The sequence below is a fragment of the Paramormyrops kingsleyae genome, chromosome 10 (genome assembly GCF_048594095.1).
Source record: "Paramormyrops kingsleyae isolate MSU_618 chromosome 10, PKINGS_0.4, whole genome shotgun sequence".
NCBI lineage: Eukaryota > Metazoa > Chordata > Actinopteri > Osteoglossiformes > Mormyridae > Paramormyrops > Paramormyrops kingsleyae.
Genome location: NC_132806.1, coordinates 31729689 through 31752467, shown reverse-complemented (window position 1 = coordinate 31752467; position 22779 = coordinate 31729689). Strand labels below are relative to the sequence as shown.

At 39.9% G+C, this 22779-nt stretch overlaps 1 protein-coding gene across 1 annotated transcript; it reads right to left on the bottom strand.

The window, feature by feature from the left end:
* Positions 1–8134: 8134 nt before the first annotated feature.
* Positions 8135–21980, bottom strand: mchr2b (melanin concentrating hormone receptor 2b). The gene is made up of 2 exons (XM_023819568.2): positions 21155–21980; positions 8135–9354 (listed from the first exon to the last, which is right to left on the bottom strand). The coding sequence occupies exons 1-2, from the start codon at positions 21550–21552 to the stop codon at positions 8706–8708; spliced, it is 1047 nt and encodes a 348-aa protein (XP_023675336.1). The 5' UTR covers positions 21553–21980; the 3' UTR covers positions 8135–8705.
* Positions 21981–22779: the final 799 nt, after the last annotated feature.

Below are 22779 nucleotides of genomic sequence, written 5' to 3'. Positions count from 1 at the left end.
ACTATTAAGGAATACTGGGACAAAAAAAACATCCTGTACTAACAGACGTGGATGGATTGTATGAATGATGCAGGCATTCATATGTCATAGTTTTGTTTCTCAGTTCTGGATGGAGTGCAAGATGCCATGAAGAAATATTTCACATTTTTGTTATGCAGATTTCCGGATTACTGACTCGCTACTCAGACCACATTCGGCATATGTGGATATCTCGGTAATTCCTCAGCCAAATGTTTATTTTATGTACAATTCCTTCTCAGTAGAGCGAGAGAGAGAGGTTGTGTCCGTTGAGCTTGGTATGATGTCACATTTTTGCGTCACCTAACTGGAGGGGGGCACCCTTCACATGACAAATTTCAGTCATTTTCATTTTCACGTGGTTGAAAAAAAATCAAATAGCCTAAAATGCTCAGTCAAGAAGCGGTGGTACAGTGAGAGTGGATGTTGGTGTTTGTGGCTGGCTGTCTTTCTGGGGGTGTTAAATTTTAGACCACACCCAATGAATTTAGATTTTTTTTTCTTCTATGAAGCAGAATAATGTGTAAATTGCATCCTTACCTTATCTCATATTGATAATTTCTCTTTCATATAACATATTTCATATAAAAGTATTATTATTATTATTAAGTATAGTTATGGTTGTTCCTCTTGTTATATTATTACACCTAATGATACATACATCTACTATTTCTCCAGTATGAGGTCATGGGGGATCCCCTTCCCAGGCAGCAATGGGCACAGAGCTTCGGAACACCCTGGACAGGATGCCAGTCTTTCGCAGCGCACACTCACACTCACACTCATACTCATACTCACACTCATACTCATACTCATACTCATACTCACACTCACACTCACACTCACACTCATACTCATACTCACACTCACACTCACACTCACACTGTGGGCAGTGCCTGTGGCGTGCAGGAGCAGACGAGGAGAACAGACCGTCACCCACCAGCCCCATGGCCCTCAGGCCGCATCCTGGCTCCGCGTTCCTGTCCTCTAGGGCTTGTTTACTGCAATTGAAAAATATTCCTTATATTTTATGAAAGCAAACAAGAAAAATATGTTGCAATGGTTGTGGTCGTTTTTTCTACAAAGCTCAATATTATAAAAAAATACTCCAGCTGGTAATTTGAATATATAAATTAGTCTCTCTAGGGCATTTTTAGGGTTATTTAACAATTTTGAGTTTGATTGATAAGCTCTGAACCGCATTTACATATATATTAGCCCTACAAGCTATAGAACATCAGCCGCAACGTGAGCAGATGTAGATGAGTCAATCTCTGTGAAATAGAGATTTCCTCACCTAAAGAGGATTACTTAAGCCTAACCCACTGAGAGTAGGATAAGTGAGTGGGAGATTTCCGATTTCATGACCTCTGAAGAGTGATCACAGTTTAGATTGCACATAAGACAAACTAAACTGGCCATTTCCATCAGCGAGTGTCCACTTCTCACATTTTTCAAAGGGATTGTGATTGGATTTTTTTCGCATTATTGGTGCAATCCATGAAGCAGCGCCGCTGAAGGACATTGCATGTGCGATCTGTGTAAAACGTTTCAGTTCAGCCCTGTTAACACATCGTATTTACGACTCTCATCCACGCTACACTGACACCTGTAATGGGACAGCAGTGCATGGAAGTTTGGTTTTCCTGCAAAAAGTCAACAACGAAGAACAACACTGGATTTGTGGAGTCCAGATAAGCAACTTAGAGTGGTGAGAGGTTTGGAAAACAATAAAAACATAAACCTGTGACTGAATGACCAACAGGCCACCTATCCAGGATGGTGCCAGGACAAAATTAAATGGAAGGATTGACATGTAATTCCAGAATATCCTGCACTTGAGGAAGTAAGTAACATGAGCTATATTTCTAACAAAGAATTTGTCAGTGCAAAAAAGTTTAGGATGTTAAATGTTCAATATTTAAGCCCATTGTCATGCTACTCCTGATAGCTGGCAGAGTTAGCAATTATTCAGCAAATTAGTGTTTTGTTTTTAAATTGGCTAAAACCTTGAGTCATATTAGTGAAATATTGACTGCAAAAAGCACAAGTTTTATTTAATGAATTTCATTTAATCACTGAAATTTTACAAAGTAGTGTCATCAAAAAGCGTCATAAAAGGTGAGCTGGACCTGGGTACCAGGTGATTGTCCAACAGTACAGGAACCGCAAAAGTGATCAGTTACATCCTGTTGCTTTTAGTTTTGATGATGATGATGAATTCTGGCCTGATGTTACTGGCTTGACTTGGCACTGTCTGTAGTTCCCACTGCTGATTTTATAGCCCATCTCACAAGTCTGTTTAGTATAGGCCTACATGTTCTAGGGTTAAATCAACATGGAATAACTACATTCAATAATTAACTGAAATGAATAACATTATTCATTTTATTAAGGAAATAAAAAACACCCTCACTGTTATGCACCTTTTACATTAAAATTTAACTTTAACTGCCAAACATTTCAGGAAAACTGTAAAATGAAAACATAAAAAGCACCTGACCTTTTTATTATACATTGTGTTTTCAGCTCAGAGGCCAGACCTTTGCTGTAAATGATACTTTGGCTACAACTGGGCTCACAGTGTATCCATGACGACTACATTCTAAGCTTTTCATCATTATTATTGTATCCAGTGGTTTTATTATTTCGCCTTCCCAAAGAGGCATCAATCACTTTCTGCTGGCTATGGTAAAGCTTTCACAGCCAGGAAGTGATATTTTTGCAGAATCCAAAACATCACCTTTTTTTTTAAGAATTTCAACGTTAGTTTAAGAACACAAACACAATTTTTGTATACTTAGAAATATTCCTTGCATATTACAAAACTCTTGGAAGGGTTTGGTATTAAAATAGTTTGACGTATAATTCCAACTTTTTCTTCCTAATTGGCAGACCTAAATAGTTGTACCTGCCAGATTTAATGCGGGTAATATCAATACTACTTTCCAAAAATACCAGCATTTGTTCTCACCACTAGAGGGTGCTGACATCAACGTCAGATTCCTTCAATTGTTGTCAAACGGATATTTATGCAGGAATACACAAAGACCATGTTGTGGCAGTCATGCCCAGGGTTAACCATCAATAATCTAAAGAGTAACATATGCAGATGCGGCGGGCCTTGATGGCCTGGGTCCCTTAACCCTAACTCTACTCGTCGTTAACATCTGCTGTTCGTGTCGAAGTAGCCATTCGGTTGGATCATACCAGACAGGAGACCCTTCATACACATCCCTTATTGACCAGTTCTGACCGCCCAACACCCTGTTGGTGGTTTGTGGATCCCCCCCCCCAACGACCACTCTCGTAAGGTGCTCACCATGGCTGGCCGTCAGCACCACACAAGCCTTGCCGTTTCGGAGATCCCCCCGACTCAGTCATCGGGCCGTAATCATTTGTTGATTTTGAATACTGAATGTTAGCTTACCGTCTAATATATGCCAGACTTTGATGCGCACTGTTTTTCTGAGAATGTCGACATTATTTACATCACGTGGCGGTGGCCATACTGTGCTGGTTCATCAGTGCATGTGTTGCTTCACATCCTCAAGTATCTTCCCATGAAATTTGAACTTCAAATGTGATCCGAATACTCTGACGCTATGGAAAATAGTTACAATGGAACATATAATTGAACAGACAGAATGAGAATATTTATTGGTATATAACCCCATCCTGGGTTGTTCCCTGTATTGCACCCGTGGCCTCTGGGATAGGCTCCGGCCCCCCTGCGACCCTGAATAGGATAGGTGGTTACAGAAAATAAATGGATGGATGGATGGATGTAAATCAGCATGATACAAACTGATTTTTAGAATTGCTGTTTGATCTGTACCTTTAACTGAGTTATGTTTTTATTTCATTCAAGTACACCAGTCTATTTTTTCTGATGTTATCTAACCGTCAAACTTGATTTACGCCTGGTGCTTAGCATTTGTGAGCCATAACAGCAGCGAGGTCATGGCTTTTCCTCACGGCCAGTATATACTTGACCAACCGGTCACACTTTACGTACTGAAATGCAATGTGGCATTTAAAATGCAGCATCACGGACGTTCTGGAGAGCTGATGCAGTGTGCCACCTGCTAAGAGACTGCAGTCGTCATAGAACCGGGTTCTGTGTTCCTTCACTTAAATCTAAGGCCTGGATTAACACTTTAATCTTTAAATGCCACGATCACCATTTGTTGTCAGGGCCTTAAAGAAGAACCTTAAAAAGACACTCACTCATATTCCATTTAACATTTTTGATTACTTCCTGTGGGCAAGGGGGTGTAGGAGACAGCCTGAGATTGGAGGGTGGGGGCACGTCATAAATATTTAAAAGGGCAATTTTTTAGTGGGCGACGAATGGAGCCAAATTAAATATCGGGGGGTACGCATCCCGCCGGGCTGGTGGTTCCAGCATTTATGGCGCCCTTGGCTGAAGAGCCCTTCAGCTTCCCCCCCTTGCCAACAAAAATCGTGTGTTTATCCCCCCGCCAACAAAAAAATTGCACCATTTGGCAGTATTTGTCATTTTTATTCAGATATCTGATCAATTTAAAACTGAAATTGCTAGTTGCATTAGTGATGTAAAAAGTTGGTGATTCACTATTTGATAAATTCCCCCATTTCCCGCTCTAGTGGGGCGACTTGAGGTCAGCCCGCCCCCGCCCCCCAGCCCGTGTCATACTTCTGAGTGGTAGCCAGCATAGCTCAGAAACTACAATCAGGGCTCCCATTCCGATAAGGTTCATTGACTTACACTGTGACATGATATCATTTACGCGATGTGCAAATGAACGATAGAAAACCAATTGCGCAAACGTCACCATTCTGAATTTTTTGTCTGTGCCCCCCACCCATGTCGGCCATCCCTATATCCATCAGTGCCCCTGATAGCTATGCCCCTGCCTGTTGGCACCAGAACCAAATATTTAAAATGCATGAATGCCGAAAAAGTAATGCATATCTTTGTCCACCGTCTCAAAGGGGTGAATGGTACATTGATTCACAAAATGACCCTGGATGTGTCACATATGCACATCTTGTGTAAGTACAACTTTAATGCTCTTAGATATATTTTTTGCCATCTGCAAGAGTGTGAGTCTGCACAGGATGCAGTCACCAGCTTGTAGGAGCAGAATGTTCATATTTCTTTCATGTGACTATTGTTGCCAGTCTCTGATACACAGGATGAGTTTCATGCAAGGTTCTTGTACTTTATTTATGCAAAAAGCCCTTTAATATTCTTTTGATCCCAATTAACTGCAATAGCAATGCAATAATGTAGCAATTGGATAATGTTATGTTGCTCTGTTCTAAAATGTCTCTGAAATAGACTTTTGTTTTTTCATGTTCTCACTCAGCACAGGCGGGTTGATGAATTCCTTGAAGGCATTAAAATATAGAGAGGACTTTATTTTTCCATGTTTTTTTGATGAGTCAGAGAGCAGCCTGTTAGTTGCTTTGTTTATAGTTTTGCAATTTTTATGTCAAAGCCTCTGGGGAGGGTTTTAGGACAAAGTTATTCTTTGTCTGTACTGATGTTTTGCCTCTTTAATGGCTAAATTCTACCATCAAAGAGCAACAGACACATTTTTTTTCTTACATTTTGTCATTGGTGTTATGAATACTTTATTATTCCTAAATGTTATTAAATTACTCAAACAAATTTAGGCTTGTTGAAGTTAGTTGTGTCTTTTTGTATCACAAATTTTATTTTTATTCACTTGAAATTGGTGTCTTTTCTTCTAATCATTAAATATTCAGTCCAAGTCCTGATATTTGATTTAGAAGCTATTTAGCCAACTTTCTCAATGTAGGCTTGTGCATAAGTTGTAACACCTGGCAACTAGTAGGAGGCATAACAAAGAATGTTGGCCTTTCCAGTTTTTTTGTGATTCCATGATAATTTATCACTAACAATGAAAACAAGTGTGGCCATTTGTCTTGCGTTGTCAGTTGAGTTAATTTGCTACAAGAGGAGAAAGCTGAGACAGATCATTTTTTCATTACATCTATTTGGCAGATATTCATGCCCAAAGTGACAATCAGCCAGTCACTAGAGCTACTGGGGTTCAGGGCTTTGCTCATGAGTGTAATGGTGAAGCCATGGAATTTGAACCAGCAACCTTCAGATAATGAAAATCGAGTCTTAATCCACAGAACTACACCCCACACCATGGGTTATATGGGTAATTGCTTATACACACGTGTGTGTGTGTGTGTGTGTGTATATATATATATATACTGTATATACAGTATATATATATATACTGCAATGGGCTGGCCCCCTGTCCTGGGTTGTTCCGGACCCCCCGCGACCCGGAAGGATAAACGGGTTGGTTGATGGATCAAAATACAGTTTATTTCTCTTTGTTTTGGCTTGAAATTGCCATTATACATGGAATATCACAATGTGGGATGAGCTTAGTTCATTCGGGTTCATTTTGCCCCCTGTAATTAGAGCCACAAGGTCAGACATGTGATCTAGTTTAAGAGAGCTGATTTAATTAGCAATTATCCCAAAATGTAGCTGGCTGCACATTGAGGAAAACACTGGATAAGCAATGGAAGTCTTTCATTCAAAAAACTATGTAGGTGTGTTTTTTATGTGGTGTCATTGCCTGGTTTGAAATTTTTAGCACTTCAAAGGGAGACACCACTCTTTAGAATATTGTGAATAATGACAACAAAGGCAGAAAAAAAACATACAAAACAGACACAAAACGCTAAGGTACATAGACTCCTTTCTCTTCTTCCTGAGTTGATGTTGGATTTGTGTCTCTGTGTTGTGTAGATACTCCATTTTCATCTCTGAAGATATACTTCAGGGGCTTCAGCGGTTTTGCTGCACTCTTTTGTGATGTTTTGGTTCGAGCTCTGATCTATCTGTGGTTTATCTTGGTTTAGTATGTGATGGCTCCTTGTGTTGGGTAATCGGGTAACCATCTTTAATACTGATACATTTAAATAACTTTTGTTGTTTCATCCCAAGGGTTAGCGCCCCCTCCTGGGTATTCCTTGCCTTGCACCTGTTGTTTCCAGGATAGGCTCTGCAGACTTCAGAAATAGGATAAGTGGCCAATGAAAATGGTAGTAATGGCCGAATTAAGCTTCATGAACCACTTGCTGCATTTACTGTCCCCACTAGATGGTGCTCTCTGTTCAAAAAAGGGCTCAAAGTATTCCCCAAAGTAAGCCAAGAGCACCATCTAGTGGGGTCAGAAAATACAGCAAATGGAACAGACTTCATTTGGCCATTACTGGAAGGATGGATGGAAGGATGGATGGATGGGTGGATGGATGTATCAGCCCACCTCAGGCATCCCCTGATTAATGCCTTCTTCAGGCCCCAGGCTAACTGCAGCCCAGTCCCGGATATGTAACAGCGGAAGACGGGGGAGTGGATATTATTTCTGCAGTGTTGTGGTGCTGATATAGAACTAACATCTTTAATAGGATGAAAACTCCTTACCAGTAGCGTCTAATAACGATTTTGATACTGCCGGTCGATATCCCACTGCAGGCTCTGTATCGCAGGCTCTGTTTTGTTGGTATTGATGTATTGTAGTAGATGTCTAGGGAAATCTGGGCCACTGCAATAAAATGGAGCAAATAGTAGTTTGACATGAAGACCTTATTGTGACATCATTCCATCATGTTCTGTTATAATATGATTTAAGGAAGTTTTATAGTGTTTGTGTTTATGTTTAATTATTTGTTTCCTACAAATTCCTTTACGGGTTTTCAATATTTTGTTTATGTATTCATACAAATATTTAAATGTATATATTTGTTTTGCAGTAGGAGACGAGGGAATAAAGTAGTTTCATGCCTTTTGATATATGTTATAATTGTTTATCTGCAGTATATGACAGTGGATGTTTGCTTGAATATACTTTCTAACCTACAAAGTCTGTTAAACAGTTAGTACAGGGTTTTTTATTATGTTGCTCTTTAGATATGGACATGATTTGTGTCATGGGGGTAGTTTTGGACAATTTAAGAATATAACAAAAGAATATTTATAGCTAGTTTGTGGTTCAATTGTGTTATGCAAATTTAGTTAATGCAGAAACAAGTTTATTACATGCAAAATATTTAATGAAAGTAATATTTTGCTGCAACACAATGGAAAATTGCAAAATAAAAGAATATACAGACCGATAAAGCACATAACAGAAAATGCCATATTCTAAAGATATCAATTCTGCTAAAATGCCATATTATTCATTATACATCAATACATTGTATATTCAGTTTTATATTGACAACATAACATACATTACAACATAGAGGTGCATTTTTCCTTTTTCTTTTGGCAGAAATGCAATATATTTCTCTATTAAAGATAACATTATAAATGATTTAAAACAAGTAAATTCTACTTGACATCTGCCATTACTGTCTCAACAAATTATTAATGAAAGCTCAATTAACAATTATAGACATTTTATAAACCAACATACATAAACAATGCATCTGTTCAGAGTTTTTTTCCAAATGTTACATAAAATATCAAGACATAATCCTCATGTATCTGTTCCACACAAGCAGTCTTGGTTCCTGCTCACATTTCCAATGCAATCAGTAAAATATTCAGATCATTTTGCCTTATGCAGAAACTAGCATGTTTAAATCAAGTCAGAACAGAAGGAACCCTGTTATTCATTTCAAGGTGGAGGTACTTCAGTGCCCTAAATGACTGTGCTGGAGTTGCCTGCATCTGTAGCGACAGTGTTGCCTCCGTCAGTCTTGACGATGGTTGTCTTGGGGGAGCCGTGATGGACGCCGCCTGCTTCCTTCCTTCGGCAGAGCCGTTCCCGATAGTTCTGCGCGAAGATGAGCAGCATCAGCGGGTTGATGCAGCTGTGCATGTAGCTGAGGCAGATGGTGATGTTGTAGGCGTAGATGAACAGGGCGGTGGGCTGGACGATGCTCAGGTTCACCATCTGGATGATGTGGAAGGGCGACCAGCACAGGAGGAAGATGCCGATGACCATCATCACCGTCTTAGTGGCCCTCCTGGCTGAGACGGACTGCTTGCGCTTCACGCGGCGCACGGAGCGGAAGACGTGGTAGAGGGTAAGTGAGTAAAAGGTGGTGATGATGATGAGGGGGATGATGAAGCCAATGGCCGACTGGTAGAGTGTGTACCAGTACAGATCCTGGGGACCCTTGGGAAAGTCCATAATGCACACCTCTATGTGCTTCCGACGGGCCGTTCTTGTGTACATCATGACTGGGATAGTGGATAGAAGGCTGCCCATCCACACCAAGGCATTAATGACGATCGTCCACCGGATGGTTCTCCTCTCAGATGTGGGGTGGACGATCGCAACATACCTGCAAACACCCAAGAGACAAAAAAGGACAAAAATCACATATTTGCAGGAGTATTCATTTTTTCAGTTATAAATGACCTCAGTCCCTGGGACTGAATAGACCCATTTCAGCACACCCCCTCCTGGTTTAGCTTCTACAAAGGGGGGCACCTGAAAGTCAACTGATAAACAGACCGGCTATATAATTTACCCTTGATCTAAAAATGATTTTTTTAGCTCTCTGAAGACCATTGCTCTTCACATCCCTGTTTAAACATGCTTATAAATATTCAGCATAAAATGTAACAGAATTAAAATGCATCATATGGGAAAATGAAGCATTCAAAAGGGACAAAACGATGAATAATACCATTCCAAAGGCATCACTACTAGTCCTACATACAAAACAAATATTAAATCCTACTGGAAATATGAGTTTAATTGCTAAAGAAAAGCTAAAAAATATTGAAGAAAAAAAAAAAGAAATATTTGAGCAATATTGGTACTTTTTTAAACTATCAGAATTGTCTCAATGATAAAAAAAAACAATTAGTTTAACAATTAGGTGTCCGTTTCAGAGTAAGGAGGCCTCAGAGCGCCAACAGAACAAATGAAGTGAGCAGCTGTACAAGCTGAATTCTGAAATGGGGTCTCCAATATCCAAAGGGTGCACGTTTAAGTGGAAATCCTGCAAAGTTGTCAGCTCATTTAGATATTCTTCTACGCCCTAAGACTTAAATTTCAATTTTAATGAAAAGGTAGCACTTACCTAAAGATAAATGATAAATTACACTTTTATATTAGTCATAATTAATCATTTTTTGTGCCTCGTGGCTGTTTGCCTCATGATATTCACTTTATGATGACGTATTTCTGGAACGATGCTTATTCACAGATAGAGAATTTCCCCACGGAGATTAATAAAGTACCACTATTATACTCTGTTCTATATATATATTAATTAATTTCCATATAAATGGCCATCACAAAAGTGAAATCACAATAGCTGGCTGTTAAAACTGGAATTTCCAGACATTATTAGTCTTTAATTATATTAGGGGGGATGAGGCACCAGCCAGTTGGCATTCTGGGACGACGCCTGAGGTTTCCTTTAGCTTTTCCCATATCATCTCATTGCTATGCATGTGAAACAGGCCTTATTAATCACAGCTTCCTGAACTACTATAAGGTTATGCTTTGTGATTGGGGTTAAAGGGACTGTTACGATACCCAGCTATGCAGACCTAGTGTGCTGTTCTGGTGTTTACCTTTCCTTTAGTGTGTTATATAGCTTAATGTGCATGTAGACGGTCTGCAAAGTCTAGGAATGTGTAGGGCAAGCTGACCTTCAAGATGGGTATGCTATCCAATCAGAGCACAGTGAGCTCACGGAGGTGGGGCTTAAAGCTCTAACAGAGCATTTCAGACAGAGATTAAATAGAGATGTACAGTATGAGAAAATAATGTGTTTTTTGGAACACTGAAACATGTAAATCTATAGTAGACCCCAAAAATTCAGTTATGAACGGTGAAAACTAGCATGATAGGTCCCTTTGAAGACTATTCCTTCCTCCATGTGTATGTATGCTTTCAAAGCAGCTTCTCGAAATCCTTGTCCACTTCCTAAAAGTATTCTGGGCTCTGTTCAAACCATCTATTTTCAAATTTTATTTAATTCCTTGTTCGTTAAAGATTCACATTAAAATGATTGCTTAGACTAACCCTTTCTTATTTCAATTTGTATAGTATATCTGTAACAAGGTATTAGAACTATAAAACTTATTATGGCCCTTTGCCTATTCTGTGTAGCCCCATCGTTCCCATGGACAGAGAAGACGGTCTTTCCTGCGTGACAGTGGACAGCACTGTCGCCTCACGCCCCATGTGTGAAGTTTACAGGGCAATGTGTGCTGCAGGCCTCCTCAGGCTTGCCCCAGGGCAATGTGTGCTGCAGGCCTCCTCAGGCTTGCCCCAGGGCAATGTGTGCTGCAGGCCTCCTCAGGCTAGCCCCTGGGCAATGTGTGCTGCAGGCCTCCTCAGGCTAGCCCCAGGGCAATGTGTGCTGCAGGCCTCCTCAGGCTAGCCTCAGGGCAATGTGTGCTGCAGGCCTCCTCAGGCTAGCCCCAGGGCAATGTGTGCTGCAGGTCTCCTCAGGCTAGCCCCAGGGCAATGTGTGCTGCAGGCCTCCTCAGGCTAGCCCCAGGGCAATGTGTGCTGCAGGCCTCCTCAGGCTAGCCTCAGGGCAATGTGTGCTGCAGGCCTCCTCAGGCTAGCCCCAGGGCAATGTGTGCTGCAGGTCTCCTCAGGCTAGCCCCAGGGCAATGTGTGCTGCAGGCCTCCTCAGGCTAGCCCCAGGGCAATGTGTGCTGCAGGCCTCCTCAGGCTAGCCCCGTTTCTCACATAGCCCATAGACATGCAGCTAAGTGGGCCGCTGTCCCTAAATGATGCCAGGTGAATGGCTGTTTGTGAGCCCTGACATCCCTCCCAGTGCGTGCCTCTGCCCTGTGCCCTCTGCTGCCTGCGATGGGCCTCAGCTCCTCCTGTAGAGCTCCTAGAGCATCGTTCCACCACGTTTATAATTCGTTATGAAATTTAAAGTCATTAAAGTCATTCTGCTATTTTGGCTGCTAACCCCCCTTCCCCCCCCCCCCCCCAGGGCAATGTGTGCTGCAGGCCTCCTCAGGCTAGCCCCAGGGCAATGTGTGCTGCAGGCCTCCTCAGGCTAGCCCCGTTTCTCACATAGCCCATAGACATGCAGCTAAGTGGGCCGCTGTCCCTAAATGATGCCAGGTGAATGGCTGTTTGTGAGCCCTGACATCCCTCCCAGTGCGTGCCTCTGCCCTGTGCCCTCTGCTGCCTGCGATGGGCCTCAGCTCCTCCTGTAGAGCTCCTAGAGCATCGTTCCACCACGTTTATAATTCGTTATGAAATTTAAAGTCATTAAAGTCATTCTGCTATTTTGGCTGCTAACCCCCCTTCCCCCCCCCCCCCCCCGGTCAAAGATTTCCACATCAGCCACTAGCTGTCCTAGATGAAAGTGGGCAATCAGGTAGCGCTTCCTTTATGTGGGTGGAGTGTTTTGTACAGTTCAGTCGTTGGCCTTGTTAACAGTTTACACTGACTTGTTCTTCTTGCTTAATAATAACAATAAAAATTAACTTCCTGAGGTTCTACTCTTTGTATTCCATTAACAGTGTGTTATTAGATTCCCGTTGTCATATTTTAAATTTTTTTTTCAGTGAGGTTAAAAAAGGTTTGAATTTAGGTTATCGAAAGAATCGGACAATCTGAATTCTGGTAGAAATGAAAGATTTCTGGGGCATCAAATCATTCCCAAAATAATCATATTTAGACCCCTAATAAACAGCTATTATAAATGTAAGTATTATATGTAGGTGTGTATATAGCTGTTACATATGCTGTGATGCCAGTAAGGGTTTTAATTAGCTTTTAGGTCATCCCTGTCACCCATTGAAATAACTGGAGAAATCTGTAGAGTTCCATCAAAACACGAGGGCAGGAAAAAAAATCAAACTGTTCCTCATGTAAAATGAGTCTTTCTGAAAATTTGGTGCTACAATATCCTCAAGCAAATTAGGGGGGTGTGTTTAACTGCCCATTTCCTTCTTATTCAAACATGAATAACTATTGACTCTAGCAGGACCATATAAAGGGATTCTTCCTTTCTGCTCTCCTTCGGGGGTAGAGTGACACAAAGCAGTGCTTCAGTAATGGTTAAACTCGGGGCTCCTGCCTTATGATCCTAAGGGATCCCTTGCTGGCCTTCATTTTATATCACTGGGTTATTTTTCTTCTGTTAGCTATTTCACCCTTTGACATGTGGCTTAAAATTTTGGACAAAACATTTCTTCGGTTTCATGCAATTACAAGTCAATAAACATATAAATATGCGACCGGGGAGCAGCCAGACATTCTGGGGCCCCTGTCAGATAGTCACCTTGGGGCCCCCCGCTCCAATTACATTATATAATTTTGTAATTTTGCATCTCTAAAGGCCCCCTGAATCTGTCAGGGTTTCCCTGCCCCCCCAACACCCCAGTATTCAACACAGCATACATGCCATATCCTTTATACTGTATATTATCTGTAAGCTGGAATTTATCTCAGGCAACATAGGGCACAATGCAGGCCTACGTCCTGGACGGGGTGCCAGCCCACTGGCGGACACGTGCACGATGGGCAACTGGCGGACACGTGCACGATGGGCAACTGGCGGACACGTGCACTATGGGCAACTGGCGGACACGTGCACTATGGGCAACTGGCGGACACGTGCACGATGGGCAACTGGCGGACACGTGCACTATGGGCAACTGGCGGACACGTGCACTATGGGCAACTGGCGGACACGTGCACTATGGGCAACCGCGTGTCTCTGAACTGAGAACAGGCAAACTCTACAAACACAGGGACAATAAATCGATACTATCCGCTGAGCAACAATGTCATCCTCAATTAGTTTATAATTTAACCATATAACTGATTAGTTCCTTCATGTTTCCCAGACCCTACAGTACCCCCTCTCAAGGCTTGAAGCAGGTTTTGTTTTCCTATCTGTTTGCTTTATTATGAAGCTGAAACGGTTGTCTTTTGTGTGCAGTTTCCCCTACAGTTTTATAATTCTGTCTCCATTCCTTCATCCTAACAACATGTCAAATGGCTCTTGTCACCATTCTGCCTGCAGCCAGTCTCACAACACATTTTCGATAAACAAGTACTTCTGGTGTACCCAGGCTTCCTCCTTGATGTTTTGATGTATTGGAACAGCATAGTGTGAAGGTTCTGGCCATGCTCTGCAGGTTTTAGCCACAGGGCACCTTCAACTAGACCACTTTAACTCCGTATTAGTTACAACAAATGCTCTGTCACCCTATGTGATCCTTACACAGCGATGCACAATGCAATTCCCCTTTAGAACAGCAGCTTCTGCTAGATATTATAAAAGTAAAATATCAGTGTGCAGATGCCATCATTTATCTGTTTAAATGAGGGTGCAGGTGCATGAATGAAAAGCCAATAGTCCTTAATATTCTACACCATCATGGCTGGCTATACTGCCCTCAAAGGCAAAACTGACCATCCATATGTGTAGTGCGTAGGTAAATGATAGTGAAGATATTGGTTGAGAGACAAAATAGAATCTAAGAGACCGGATTTTGGCCATGGCAGTAGGTTGTGATGCCGAACGCCCAGACCCAGAAACATACTGGCTGTTAAACCCGTTACTCTCCGATGGCTATGGGCCACTTCTATTCTTACTTTTCGTTCTGGCTGAAACTGCTTTTTGTTTTTCATGTCTTCGCTCCATCTTGTGTTGACCCCGTCGCTGTCTACCTCTGTAACCCAGATAACAGAGACCTGATACCCTGCTTCCACACCTCATTCTGTGCCTGATCCATATGTCATTCTTATATTGTCTTGTGATTTTCTTTATTCTTCATCTTATTGCAGGGCAGGTTTTGAGGGACAATAATATAAAGGCTAAATTTTACTCACTATTGTTACTTTGCCGGAAACCTTTTTTCATTTTTATGGTACCCAGTTAATCTCGATCTAATCTGCGTAATCCATGCTCTGTGTCTGAAGATTTGCACAGATATGGTTAGCACCGCTGCCTCACGCCTCTGGGACCAGGGTTCGAGTCTCCCCGTATTGTTGAGGGGTTTCCACCACAGTCAAAAAAGATGCTGAGGTTAGCTGGAGTTAGCAAATTGCCCGTAGGTGTGCATGTGTGAGTATATGGTGTGTAAGTGTGCCCTGTGATGGGTTGGTGCCCCATCCTGGGTTGCCCCTGTAGCCTCCTGGATAGTCTCCGGACTCCCCGTGACCCTGAATAGGACAAACGGTTACAGAAAATGGATGGAGTTACCCATTGCTCCTACATAAGTGGTGACACATGTGAAGAGTTACTCCTACATAATTGACCTGTTGTACCCATGGTTTTAGCATTAGCTGAAACTGAAGTCAGATGTACTTGGGAAAGGACAAGCTACAAACAAGCCCACGACAAACATATTGCTACAACAGAAATAAATATGGTAACTGGAATACTGAAGGACTGTGTACAAATATATAAGTGATAAAGTGATACATCGACTAGATAAGTGGCTTATAAAAAATGGTTTAAATGGGAAAATAATCTTTGCACATGCTACATGTACCAATGAAATAATCATTTTAAAGTACTGATTTAAATTATTTGCTTGATAAAGCGAGAAGTTCTTGTAGTTCTGTTCTGAAATGCGTTATGACATTGGAAAAATAAATAGCATTTTTCCCACAAAATCAAAAGCCTAGAATTCTGTTACACTGCTGCCCTATTCTACATTATAAAAGTAGTACTTTACAATATATTAGAAACCAATTTCACTCCTGACCATTGATCAAATTATATTTGATTTAGGAATCTTGTGCCCAATACATGTGCAGGATATTAAACGAAATCATTTATCAAATAAAAATGACCAGACCAAAAGATTTTTGAGCCTGAATGTGTAAAGGATGTCAGAGTGTTTTCAATACTGTGGGAGATTAGGATATTTAAAAAGCCATTTCCTGTTCTATGAGCGCTGCAGTATGACTAGGTACCTGCAATTAAAGAAGGTAAACCTAGAACAGCTATTAAATCCATCCATCTTGAAACTGCTTATTTTAAGCCAGGGTTCCCCAGTTCCAGCCATGGAGGAAAAGAATCCGACAGTTTGCATATTTTCCTGCTTTGACACACCTACTATGAGTACTGTATAAATGTAACTTCAATGGTGTGAAACTTTTTTCTCCATCCCACTGTGATGTAGTAACTTTGATGGACTTTTTGATCCATATAAGTGGTTGATCACTATAGCCGTGATCACTATAAGCGGTTTCCACTGAATGAATTTATTTACCTTACTTGAAACCTGAGTCATTTGTATCAGGATTCTCAATTCTCAATTGGAAAGGTCTTTACAGAGGAACAAAACCATGACTGTATACACTAACCTATATTTCTGTGTCGAATCGACACCGTAAGTATGATGTAGCCATGGACCCTACGCCGTAGCTTGACGTGCGCATCCCCATAAATTTGACTATACGTCGTGGCAACGCAGACCACGAGAACTCTGACTGGTCCTCTTGGTAGTGTTCATATTTTTTATAGGAGTGAAGAAAGTACGGTTGTACCTCAGAACTCAAATTTAATCCGTTCAGAACTCCGGATCGAATCCTAAAAAGTTTGAGTTGTGATCAAATGTTCCCCATAAGAAATAATGGAAAACCAATTAATTGGTTCCCGGCCCCAAAAAATTACACCTAAATATATTTTTTTTAGCATTTAAACACAAAATGAACAGGATAAAACAAGAAGAGCATATGCTGTACTAAACACATCTAAGTACGTTTATCAAAACAGTAATTTGTAAAGTAAGAAAATAAATGTATCCAAACAATGTGTCCTGCCCCGATCGTCCGCTCCTTCCGTGTGCCACGCCCCCTCGTTAACCCCGTGTGATCAGCTGTTTCTGGTTGTTGTCATTAGTCCTCTGTATTTCGTCCGCGTTTCAGTTTGTTTCCTCAGTCCGGTCATTGTATTGTCCGTCTGCGTTTTGCCTGCCTTACCTGTAATTAAACCCCGTATTCCCCGATACACTGACGTCTGCGCCTTTGTCTCCGTTCCGTCCCGCTCGGCACAACAATATCATTATAATTAAACATATTAATGGTTTATTATTAATATTAAAATAATTAATAAGAAATCTTTATTTTAAAATGTATTTTATTATATAATAATAATTACTGTTATTATCTATCATTGTCTAAATGTATTTTTACTGTCTAAATACATGTATTCAGCTAGTGTAAACATGCACGATGCTATCACAGCGAATGAGATTCAGATCGAGCTCTAGGTAATTTTTTTTCTCGACTTTTAAGAAATTCGAGTTCTAATGAGTTCGAGAACTGAGGTACCACTGTTTGAATCTCAAATGTTAGTTATATCTAACATTAAAGAACTAAACTTATTTAATGTTAGATATAAATAAAGCTTCCGTTTAATTTCCTCTCACTTCTCCATAATTTGCACCAAAGTTTGTTGTTGCGGTCTTTCTCTGCTAGCGTTAGGAAACTCCATGTACTCTGGACTATGGTGCGTTGTTTGATCTAATTGCTTGTGTTAAGTGGCTTGCGGTCCTTTCCTCTTCTTGACACTTTAGCAGAACAAACCTTACAGTCTAATAAAATGCCGGGGCTTTGAGTTTTAACGAAAAGTTGCAACTAAGTAGGTTAGGTCCTTGGTATCGGACAATTTTTACGAGTACGAGTATATGAGCCCAGTTTGAACCCGATACCCGATGCCTGTATCAGTACCAGTACATCCCTAATAGAGAGAGAGGGAAACGGGCTCCTCTTATTATGTCAGTAAGATGGGTTCATGTTTGGATGGGTTTTCTGAGAGGACAGAGCTCTGTGTATATCTGTTATCTAATCTATGTCATAGTTATCTAATCGTCATCAAAATAACCTGCTCCAAGCAGGTTTGAGCTTACGGATCGGTTGCTGTGATATCCGGGATCTAGTCAAATCATCAACAATTAAATCTGGATAACTCGTTAATCCACGTATGAAGAACATTCCGCTGGTAATTAGCTGATTAAGATGTGTTTGAGCAGGGGAATCTGTGATCTGTGTTGGATTATGTCCCTCAAGATCCGCACCTGGGGAACCTAGTTCTAATCAGAAGGCCTGGAACCGCAGAGGGCAAAAGGTTGGGATGCAGCCTGAATGGAACGCCAGCCCACTGCGGGCAAGATAAAAACCATGGGCTCTTCAGTGACACTAAATAGACGAAAGCAGAATGCCCAGAGGAATTCCACATGACAAGGGGAATGCAAACCCTACAAACAGAGAACAGAGGAGGATTTCAAAATCCCACCCTGGAGGAATAAGGCAACAGTCCTATCTATAGATCCACATGTTGGCTGTTAAAACTGAGGAAATTATTCATTAAACATGAAAATTGTGAACAATATTTTATCTTTGACAGCTTTAATTTATAAGCTGGTCCATGTTGTGTGGACCTAATTGCTTCTGTAGTTAACTGCTGAATATAAACAACGCATTCTTTAATTACATGACATATCAATACTGTGTGTTCAGCATATATGTCAGTGTATGGCTTGGACCAGTTACTTCAGCAAGCTGCCACTTTCTAATGATCTGGCTGATTAATCAGGTCACAAGGCTTCATCCAAGGTGAAAATTCCTCCACTAGGAAGTTAAAAGCAGCTGGTAGCATCTGAACATTGTTATTTTAATCTAGAGGGTCCCGAAGAGCTTCTTCATTTATACCTCGTCATTCCATAAAGTTCTTATTTTTCAACACCAGCACACCAGCTCAAGGCTAATATCCAATTGGGACTGGTCGTGGAAGGTCTGGGAACCACTGTTCTACTCTAAATTCCCACACATTGGTCTTTTTTAAGAGAACTACCTAAGTACTATATTGTCCGTTATGCAGCATTGATGATTTTTTTCTTTATGTCGAAAACAGGCTTATTTTTTCCTTGTTTTATTCACTTGACTGTTCCAAATATATGCCTTTTCATGTTTTTTGTTTTTGCTTCAGGAAAAATGTTAGCTGACTTGACCTAGTTTGAATGCACTGCAATTATGTTTTTTTTTTCTCCTGGCCTTTACTGATTTTAATTATTTGAGCCACAGTTTTCACAATTCTCTGTGATTTCTAGTCTAACACTAACTTCTCTTTCTTACAAACATAATCACCAAATCCCAAAATGCACTACACAGCTCTCTCCACAGATGTCAACAAACAGAGGCAGCACATCCATCACTGCAAACATGTTCCTTGAAGTTATTTAAATTATAAGAACTACATGATCCTACTAGCATTTGTATGCAAGCCAAGGCTTAGGTGAGAAAATGCTGAACACTAACACAAAATCCTCCACAAAATCAATCCATTTTGCTCTTCTGACCCGTTGCCAGAAAGCAATGTCGTTCCTCTCATGTATAGTGATTTTATTTGTCATACATCCTATATCAATTCTGGAGAAAAAACGTTTTCTTGTAAATATTCTTAAATTCCCCATTAGTAGCAATGGCACATAGGTCAAAGTTTAACAGATCCCTGTCACTGAAAACCTTTTTTCATTAGTTGCATCATTAAGTTGTTCTACTATGTAATGCATATTCAGGCTGTCACTCCAAGCTGGATGTAATAAACACAAGCCACAATAAAGACCTAATCTAGACAGAATGACTGTGCAATGATGAAGTGCAAGTTACACAATACTGTAATAATGTAAGATAATATACGTTCCTGAAGGATAATATGGAGGCAAGCAAGACTGAAGTTACATAAGTTTATACATCCCACAGCTCCGTAAATTATTCCACAAATCAAACTTTATGTATAAGCAAACATAAAACAGATGAATCTCAAAATGTGTTAACCGAAAATAACTTTATATTCATTTAATTATTTTAGCAGTTCTATAAATTTCTGACATACCCTTACCTTCATTATTCCTAATTCGCTTTTATCCAAAAATTCAAAAAAGAACTGTTAATTTTTATATTTCACCAGTGCAATTTGTATATTCAGTACAATTCGTATAGTCAGTGCAATTTGTATATTTTTAATATATTATTTTATTACTCTTATGCCTCACATTGAGTCGATTGCATTATCAATTTCGTTGTTCAAATGACAATGAAAATAAAGATTTATCTTATCTGATCTTATCTTAATACCTTAACATTTTGAATTTAAATACCTTTCCTTTACGGCAGATTTGTTCTAATGCTATTTCTCCTAAAATTTGATTTAAGTATTTTCACTCATATTATCTGCAAAATTATAATTAAATATATTCCTTAAAACACACTCATATGACGCTCACTTTTTATAATGCTCTATGTACAGTGCTCACAGAAAGTCTTCGGATGCTTGGTTAATTCTGTAAAAATGTTGCAAATGTATTGATTTCATAACAATAGTCATTTGACAAATAATGTGTAACATACCTCCATATATCTTCCATAAGGACATTTTCTTAAGTGTCATCATTTCTTGACTGACCCATTCAGTTCTGTTCTTGCCATTTTGCTATTAATTGCAATTGTAGCCATTGGCTCCTAAAGGGATACTAAACACAAATCTCAACATGTTACTAATGAAAACGCGCCCAATGAGACTGCTTTTCAATGAACTTTTTTTTTTTAACTCAGAAAAGCTCTTTTAGAACTATAATTTGGTTTTCAATTTATTACTACTTGAAATAAATGTTTCAATTAAAACTACTGGTTGTTTATATAAGTATGATATATATTTCTGTAAACAAATGAATAAAATAATAATTTTTATTATAAGACTGATACATTTGCAGTATTTTACTGAATTAAGCAAGCGTCCCAAGACTCAGTGAGCGCTGTGTAATGTTCTTTTTCAGTCACGTCGTTTTCAGTAACATCACCAGCACTATAAATGCAGTCACTTAGTTACTGGTTCAGCCTTATTAATTTTCATTTGATGACTATAAATTATTTACAAGAAATCTTCATTGAAAGTAATTTAAAGTGCATCAAACATATTTAAGATGTATTATTTAAGAAACGCCTTAGGTTGTGAAGTGACATCGCTATCAGTCTCTAAATCTAACGGTTTTTCGCGCTGCATATAGTTTTTAACGCAAATCTCCCTCCTTAAGGATACTCACAGAACACGGATGATACGTTTTACTTTAAATGTACGCGCAAAATATGTGTAATATTATATATTAATATTGTAGCCCACTTACCTGTCAATACAAAGGACAGTCACAATTCCGACTGTAGTGAACTGATTACTGACATCCAACACCATGACCGCGCTGCACATGAAACTCCCGAAGGCCCACTGTCTCTCTCTGACAAGCTGGTGGATGGTAAACGGCATCACTACCAAGTACAGCATGTCGGCTATGGCCAAGTTCAGCACGTATATGTCGGAGACCATTTTTTTCTTACAGCTAGTCACCGCATAAATGACCAGAGTATTGGCGATAACCCCGATCGTACAAATGATCCCGTATATAGTTGGGAAAACGTGCATGAAGGATGCGACTTCGATGGCGTTGTAGGACCAGGAGCTTCCATTCGTGCCTGCTGTCAGGTTGGCGAGTTCGTCCTCCTTGAAGTGCGTCTCCGTGCTGTTCATTTTCCGCCTGACACTCGCAAGTTCAAAAAAGTTGTGCGGAGTGTGAGTTAGCAGACGCGTCCGTATAACAGCGCTCTATGGCAAATGAAGGGCGCTTCCATTCTGTACTGAGAACATGCTGACAAACGAACAGCCTGATAATGGTGTGAACTTTAGAAACCCTCGAAGGTGACTGCTGGGAAAAGTTTCATCTGCCCTCCAATTTATGGAGAACACCACCAGAAACACGCCAGCCCTCAGACTGAATGGGTACATATGTACATATGGAGTCTCCTCCCTGCAGATCCAGATGTTTAATCTGGCAGTTAGAAAAAAATGGTAAATGAGTATCGGGTCAACGATATGTAAATCTAAACGATCTAATGGCAATACCTTTGCAAAACCCGTTTCTTTGCGCGTTTTGTTGCATGAATAATGGTTTTAAAATGGACAGGATATGCATTTACAACTTTATTCTGGCAAGGAATCACAACCATCATTCTGTCAACAGCGTCATTTACCGATGATATTACTTATCGATTATCTGTAGATGTATATAAATATGAGATGGTTTCAGAATATAATATAAATTCCTAAAAACGGTGTCATGAACGCAAGTTATTAATATGTTTATAGGGACCTGAAGAATGCATATTAATATACTACGCGACAGTCGCGCATTCCTTAATATATAGATTAGATTACATTACATTAGATAGACTCAGTTTTATTGTCATTGTGCTGAGTAAGGGTGAGGAGCCAATGAAATGCATTATATATTAAGTTCATTAACTGTAAATGAATGTGTATACATAAGTAAGATCACATTCTCGAAGATTTTACCCAGTATTTTATATAATAAATGCATGCACCTAAATCAAAAGAAAACATTGTTTTTTACTTATTATTCTTTACTTGCTTCATTTTTAAGTCATTTTCTTGAGATATAGGAATATGTATCTTATATCAAAATATGTAGTGAATTCAGATATATTTACAATTACCCAGAAATCCATTTGAGACAGAAGAATCCCAAATTTTGACCAGTCGCACATCCTGTCTTTGGAAGGTTACGGATGGCTGTTACTGATTTGCGGAAAGGGACGTGACTTCCTTGCACATTAGTTTACAAGATTAACAAAATTCTCTATCACAGGACTTGAGAAATAGAATCAGTTAAAAAATGAAAGTTCCACTGGCTGACCAAGTAAATGAGATAAAAACACATTTTTGAAAAATTCTTCAATC